General features: G+C 57.6%; 2 protein-coding genes across 2 annotated transcripts; both read left to right on the top strand.

Moving 5' to 3' along the window:
• Nucleotides 1-228: 228 nt before the first annotated feature.
• Nucleotides 229-2,585, top strand: CHGG_03232 (uncharacterized protein; the record flags this gene model as incomplete). The annotated part of the gene is made up of 3 exons (XM_001229747.1): nucleotides 229-473; nucleotides 633-2,459; nucleotides 2,528-2,585. The coding sequence occupies 3 exons, from the start codon at nucleotides 229-231 to the stop codon at nucleotides 2,583-2,585; spliced, it is 2,130 nt and encodes a 709-aa protein (XP_001229748.1).
• Nucleotides 2,586-6,126: 3,541 nt separating this feature from the next.
• CHGG_03231 (uncharacterized protein) lies at nucleotides 6,127-7,346 on the top strand (the record flags this gene model as incomplete). Its single annotated transcript, XM_001229746.1, has 2 exons — nucleotides 6,127-6,696; nucleotides 6,750-7,346. 2 exons carry the CDS (start codon nucleotides 6,127-6,129, stop codon nucleotides 7,344-7,346), a joined length of 1,167 nt encoding a protein of 388 aa, XP_001229747.1.
• Nucleotides 7,347-7,653: the final 307 nt, after the last annotated feature.

The raw sequence follows: 7,653 nt of genomic DNA, 5'->3' as shown, positions 1-7,653 counted from the left end.
GCCCTCCAACCACACCTCGGCTCCCGCCGATTCGTCATCAAGAACCTGCGCCCCGCATCCCAACCCGCACCACCATCGCCATCCCCACCACCAACAACAACAACCACCACCTCACCAACAACCCCCACCACCCCCGCGGCGGCGGTCGAAACGCACTACGCGCGCATCCTCGCGGACCTCGACGCCGCGCTCGACAATGTCTTTGACGGCCGGCCCGTGGCCGTGTCCATGGAGCGGCTCTACCGCGGCGTCGAGGACGTCTGCCGCAAGGGCGACGCCGCTGCCCTGACCGACCGTCTGCGTGATCGCTGCAATGCCTGGTTGGCCGGGCGCGATATGCTGGGTGGGTTGTGGGAGGGGTTTGATGCTGCGTCTGCGTCTGCGTCTGTGAGTGGGGGTGGGGAGGGTGGGGGGGGTGGTGGGAATGCGAATGAGGGGGCGGGGGATGTGTTGTTGAAGGGTGTGGTGGGGAGGTGGGAGAGGTGAAATAAGGTTATTTTTGTGGTGAGGGGGCTTTATAGCTTTTTGGATCGGGGGTATTTGCTGTTGTTGGGTGGTGGGGAGGGCGCCAAGGGAAAGCAGGGGATTAATGAGATGGGTATCACGCTGTTCCGGAAGGCTGTGTTTGGCAGCTCGTCGTCCAAAGGGGGGTCCGCCTCGCCGTATGGGAAGGCGGTGGTGGAAGGCGTGTGTCGGCTGGTGGACTACTCGCGGTATGGCGACGAGCGGACCGATGACGAGCTGTTGAGGCAGGCGATCAAGATGTTGAGGCTTTGTGGCGTCTACGGCAAGTCGTTCGAGGCCATGTTTCTGGTCATGTCCCATCGCTACTACGAACAGTTCGCCAGCGATGTCAGCGCCTCGTACGGCCTCAAGGATTACATCACGGCGGTTGCGGCATTGTTGAAGAGGGAGGGTGCTAGGTGCGACACCTTCAACTTTGAGAGCACCACCAAACGGCAGCTACTGGGCGATGCCCACCACGTTCTCATCGAGAGATACGCCAAGAAGCTGCTCGACACCGGCAGCGTAGCGAAGCTGCTAGACGCCCAAGATATCGAATCTACAAAGGCGCTTTACGAGCTGCTGAAGCTGTCTGGCCTGCAGAAACGGCTGAAGGGCCCTTGGGAACAGTACATCCGGGAGACGGGCTCCGCAATTGTCAGCGATACCGCGCGGGGAGACGATATGGTCCTCCGCCTGTTGGAGCTAAGGCGGTCCTTGGACACCATGATCCGGGACGCTTTCTCCAGGGACGACGTCTTCCACTACGCCCTCAGGGAGTCGTTCGGCAACTTTATCAACAGCAGGAAGAATACCTCGGCGTGGGGCACAGGAACCTCCAAGGTCGGCGAGATGATTGCCAAGTACATCGACATGCTCCTGCGCGGGGGTCTCAAGACGCTCCCGAAGTCGCTCCTGTCGGACAATAAGGACAGGGCGGATGCCGAGATGAGCGGCGTGGCAAGTACGGGCGACGAAGACTCCGAACTGGACCGGCAACTGGACTACGCCCTCGAACTGTTCCGCTTTATCGAAGGCAAGGACGTCTTCGAAGCCTTTTACAAGAAAGACCTGGCGCGGCGCCTGCTCCTTGGTCGCAGCGCGAGCCAAGACGCCGAGCGGAGCATGCTCGCAAAGCTCAAGGTCGAGTGCGGGTCTGGCTTCACCCACAACCTGGAACAGATGTTCAAAGACCAGGCGCTGGCGAAGGAAGAGATGACATCCTACAAGCAGTGGTTCAGAGGCACGGGAAAGAACGATGGTGGCGTCGACCTGACGGTCAACATTCTCTCAGCTGCGGCGTGGCCGACCTTCCCAGAGGTGAAGGTCCTCCTCCCCAAGGAGGTGCTCGAGCAGGTCAACACTTTCGACAGCTACTACAAATCCAAGCATACCGGCAGGCGGCTCACCTGGATGCACAACATGGCACACTGCGTCGTCGGAGCCCGGTTCAACCGCGGTTCCAAGGACCTGCTCGTCAGCGCGCCGCAGGCCACTGTCCTGATGCTCTTCAACGAGGTCGAAGACGACGACCCCAAGAGCAAAACCGCCGGCGTGCTCTCGTACGAGCAAATCGCTCAGTCTACGGGCCTTCAGGGGGGCGAGCTCGACCGCACTCTGCAGTCCCTCGCCTGCGGCAAGGTTCGCGTGCTAACCAAGTCTCCCAAGGGCCGCGACGTGTCCCCCACCGACACCTTCACCGTCAACAAGGCCTTTACGGACCCCAAGTTCCGCATCAAGATCAACCAGATCCAGATGAAGGAGACAAAGGAGGAGAACCGCGAGACCCACCAGCGCGTTGCTGCCGATCGGCAGTTCGAGACGCAGGCGGCCATCGTCCGGATCATGAAGAGCCGGAAAAAGATGACACATTCACAGCTGGTCGCCGAGGTTATCGACCAGACGAAGAGCAGGGGGTCGGTGGATCCCGCCGATATCAAGGCAAATATTGAGAAGTGAGTTTATTGTTTCTCTTTGCGTTGCTGATATGCGGGTGTGGTGTGATGCTAACCTGGTTTGATAGGCTCATCGAGAAGGATTACCTGGAGCGTGAGGGTGGATCGTATACCTACTTGGCGTAAGCAACCACTCCAGGTTGCGTTTGTGCGTTGTTGTTTGGAGCGGTCTGGATACCTAGAGGAAGCGATGGTAAAGCGTGGCGTGCTTCAGTTTTATATCTATTGGAGGATATCTATCTGTTTCGGGCACCAGAGGCTCAATAGAGCATTATACGGAGTTACGGTCAGGTAACTACTCGCAACATTTCAGAGTGGCTTTATCATGTGAACTCTTGTGTTGGGGAATATTGTTGGTGCTGTCGATAACTTGACTGCGAAGCAGCTCGCTTCGGTCAGCTACCGGGCAGTGGTTGCGTGATGTTTTCATCATCTGGCTATTGCCGCCTTCGTAATTTGCTCCCCGCGTATGACTGGTGTATTTATCAACAGATAAGCAACTCACAGCGTCCAGGAACCCAAACGAAATGAACCACCAGTATGGATACATGGATTCTGAAATGAGCACTCCCCGTCTCGTCTCCAGAAAACAAAAACAGTGGCGAACAGCTTGCCGGCCCGGCATCTCCGGATTCTCCGCGCTGACACAGCATAGATGGGTTCAACGTCGTACTCCAAGTTCAACACACGCACCATCTCAGCGGCGAGCACGGAAGCCAGCAATACACGCCCGCCCGTGCTCGCTCACGGAGCAGACTGATCCCACCACCCAAAGCACATACAAACCACCGTCGGCTTACTGCCCTTCCTCCAGCCCTCCGCAACCAGACTCACCGCATACGTCGTTTGGGGCGGTGCATCATGGAGAGCCAAAACTCGGCAGTCTGTATGTATGTACGAAGCGGGCTCGCGCAGCCCAGCTGGATGTGTCTGCGCCACCTTGGCGTGCTTTGAACGGGCAAGCAGGTCGCCATGACTGAGCACCACCACACCACCTAACTCGCCGTAACGGTGTGGCCAAGCGGCCAGCCGTGGTGGAACTGGGGTTGGGCTACAGACATGGATAGCTACACACGTAGCCCGATGGATGGCTCTGGAGACACACCGTTCGGGACCTTGCATATGCGGCCTGCCTGGCCTGATTCACTCGGAAACATGTTGCCGTCATGCTGTCCAACTGTAACTTGAGTTGCCAATGGAGGTTGGAGCTGAGATGCGTACCTGTGGTGTGCAGAGGTACCAGTACGGATGGAGGTCGTGTGGAGGTTGTGCACTGTGTAACTCGCACCACGCGACGCGGTGCCTGTGTCTGTCTCGCCATCCAACGGCTGATAACTGTCCAGAGATTGGTCGGCCATTCCCCAGGTTCTGTCGAAGCTCCGGGCAGCTGCATGGACCCTCATCCTTAGGCCGGCGGTTGCCCGCACAGAACAGGTCTCGAATCATCTCCGTGCGACGTTTGAGTTGGCCATTGAGTGTGCCAAGCCTTGGAAATTCACGAAGGATGAGTTGGTGTGTTCAGCGATGACAGATGGAATCAACAAACTACACACCCATGGAACTCGGAGGGCCGACCTCAGCAGCTCAGCTCCATCTGACTTCCATCAGACCTCAGGTCTGGACCGAGTCCAGACCGATCCCCAGGTTACATTCCGTCGGTGCCCGGTCGGTGGGTCCAATTTAGTGCAGAGCTCGCCCATGGCTGCCAATGGTCCAACAAAAAACGCAAGCTGTGGAGTCAGTTAACGAACATCAGCAAAAAGACGCATAAAATCGCAATCGATATGACCCACTTTCCCATTCCCTCCTCGGCACCGATTTCTGACCTCGCCGATCCGGCTGTTTCCTCCACAACACCGGAAAACCCACGTGGAACACCGCCGATCAGCCGGGCGATTGTTTGTCTCTCTGGGTCCTATGTATGTTTGGAAACAGATCATCATGAGAGCTTGAACCTCACACCAAACCTTGCTCATATAAACAAAATTTGTCAGGTCGTGCCTGCCCGGTTTGGGGACTTGCCCCAAGATGATATGCCATGCCTTCTCCTCTAGTATAGGCAGGCATGCAGGCCGTTCTTTCTCCTTCCAACGAATGTTGGAGCCAGATTGAGAACTCAACGGTGCGCATGAAAATCTCGCTTATGCCCGATATTTTGTTTCCTTGGTTCCCACAACTTTCTGCTTCTTCTCGAAAATGGACACGAAGATTTTCCCGCTCCATATGTGTGTCAATTCATTTCCTGCCCAGTCCCAACTCGTTTTTTTATCTGGATTCAATCTGTACCTGCGTCACCCGCGCGGTTGGCCAAAACACAGCGCCCGGCCCGCCATCCGATGATTGCTTCATCTCGGCTTGATACTATTCAGCCATCCATCCACCAGCCCGTGATGTGGTCCCTTCTATTTGACACGTTGGATGAAGCCTAGGGGGGGGCCAAAGTCGGCGCAGTAGCTACAGGATATGAGATGGTGCCGCAAACGCCTCCCCCATCGATGCACGCAGTCTCCACTATTCCAAGCATTCTCGTTGATGCCTTCGCATGGAAGCAAGGCCAGCGCCGTTTCGGGCAGGTCAGCGTCCGTCACGCGTCTTCATATCATCGCATCGATAATACGAATAACTATCTGCGGGCTACCAATAAATCAACACACCACTGCCTTGCTGTTGGCCTGAAAGAATGAAAGAACAGCCCAGCCCACCATCCGTGCCGTCCTGGTCCATCGCCAAGATCTGAGAGGCGTTGGTGTGCCACCAAAAGAGGAAAAGCCCGCTCAATAGACGATGGCCCCAGCTGCCCCAACCGGACCAGCCCACAGCTCCCCTGGACTTGGAGCCCGGGGGCTGCTCACCATTGGTCCAGAAACCCCGATCGTGGCTTCTGCCAAGGGTCCCCGGCGGATGGGTGGGTGGTCCAGCAGCTCGACCCCTGGAGCAGATCGTGGGAGAGTGTTCTCGCCCATGCGCTGTGCCGCGCTTTTGTTCCTATTTTATCATTGCTTGCTGCTCCGAGCCTCCCAACGCCCTCCGCCGCCCTGAAAACAACGTCGGTCGACAAGCCTCTCCGGTCTGTGATCGAACACTACACAGGATTCCGGACACAACTGGTCGTCACCACCTCCTCGAAACAGACACAAGGACGGCTGAGAAGCACACGAACCATACGAAGCACACCATCCTTTCCGTCTGCACGCGTCGGTCAGTCAGCAGCCCGCTTGCCCAACTTGGCGGCGGCATTACCACCGAAATTCGATTGCTCGCCCCCATTGGTGTCGCCCACCTCCCATCCGGCACTGCGTATATTTACCCGGATCGCCCATATTGGACAACCCACTATCACTCACCATCGCCGAGTTGTCTTTTGGGGTTCCCAGTTTCCTGTTACTCGAAACCTGTTGGTCGGGTCTTCCGCCCGCCCTACACACGGCCGAGAGTCTGGACCGTCCGATATAATACGGACGACTGCTGCGTTCGTTGGCGAGGGCTCGGTTGCAACTCCCGTCAACGATATCTCAACGGCTTGGAACTCAGTGTTGCAGTCTTGCATCCCCCGGACGCCGATCTTCCTGTTGGGCCCGGGCAATTGGATACCTAGTCACTCGTTATACCACCTCGACTCGTTGCACAGAGTGATGTTGCACCGGATCACTCCTGCACCTACAACATAATGGCCTCCACACCAGTGTCATCCGCCGCCGGTCACGCTCCTCGCTCGTCGTCTCAGCCGGACTGCCGCTTCCCGTCGGTGAACAGACGGCCGACGGCCCCATGGGCCATGATTCTCGCCGTCCTCCTTTGTCTCGTTTCACACGCGCTAGCAGCCTCTCCAAATGCTGCCGCACCCGCTGAGGCCCTGGTTATCAACCACAAACCTCCACACCAGGAGGGCCAGAGATGGGCCATGTCACCGGAGCACGAGATCCAGAGGAGGAAGGTGCAGAGGCGCGCCACGTCGGACGAGCCGGAGGAATCAGACTCGACGAAATCTTCAGAGCCTTCCAAGACGTCCGCAGCCCACTCGGTGACAACGACATTCACCATCGGTGGGGGCTCGCCGAAGGCGTCCAGTACTAGCACCACCGTGGCCGCAAGCCCTCTCCCCAGCATCCTCGACAGCGTGCCCTCGGAGTTCTCGCTGGGCCCCAACGGCGAGCCCGCGCCCTGTCCAATTTTTATCAATAATTTCCTCGCCAATCCCGATTTCAAGCGGTGCTACCCCCTATCAATGCTCTTCGATGTAAGTGTAACGTCAGAACTCGGACCTCCGCCCATAGCTAACCCCCGCGACAGACATCCCGGTCCTTCTATGAAGCCCAGAGCTCGCTTGTCGGCATAACGCGCACCCTGGACGCAACTTGCGCCGCTAACGTGACCTTCTGCACCTCGTACTTGACGCAGCTCGCGCAGAACCTCACCGCTCCCGAGAACTGTGCGGCCGACTACAACCGCGGCCTCGCCGCCGTCGTAGACGCCCACCGCGCCATGCTTGCCTACGCCCCTATCTATGGCGCCACCTGCCTGCGCGATCCAGAAACGGGCGCCTACTGCTACGCCAACGCCATCACCAACAACACCAACCCGAGCATGACCTATTTCTACTTCCTGCCGCTCAACAAGACCCTACCCGGCAGTACCCGCCCGGCCTGCGGCTACTGCTTGCAGGAGACCATGGACCTGTACCAAGCCGCCACCGCCGATCGCACCCAGCTGATCGCTAATACGTACGCCACCGCTGCCGAGCAGGTCAATGCCATCTGCGGCCCAGATTTCGCGAACGAGTCCCTAGCCGATGCCACTACGGCCTCTGCGGCGGCTGTGAGCCGGCCCGTGACATGGTTGAAGATGGCAATGCCATTACTGTTGGGCGCCGTCGTATGGCTTCTGTAAATGCGGTCGGGACCAGCTTATTTCGCCTTCTTCCAGTTCCTCTATTTTTTTTGGCTTTTTCCTTTTTTTATTGGTTACTTTCTTCGGTGGGTTAGGGCAAGATAAAAAAGCGGCCGGTTGGCTGCATTTGGAGGCTGGCGTTTTGCAGACTTCTGCCTTTTGGGGGGTTTACTGGGCGCGCAAGCATGGTGTTTTAGGTGCTAATACGGGTTAACTGGGCTGCTTCACATGGATGGATGGTTATGAGGCTCGGAATATCATGGGTCTCTCTTGCAGCGATGAGCTTCGTTTTGAGGAGCCGAGCGAG

This window comes from Chaetomium globosum, genomic scaffold (assembly GCF_000143365.1).
Source record: "Chaetomium globosum CBS 148.51 scaffold_2 genomic scaffold, whole genome shotgun sequence".
Taxonomy (NCBI): domain Eukaryota; kingdom Fungi; phylum Ascomycota; class Sordariomycetes; order Sordariales; family Chaetomiaceae; genus Chaetomium; species Chaetomium globosum.
The sequence above is the reverse complement of the archived record's forward strand: the minus strand, read 5'-3'. Positions and strand labels throughout refer to the sequence as shown.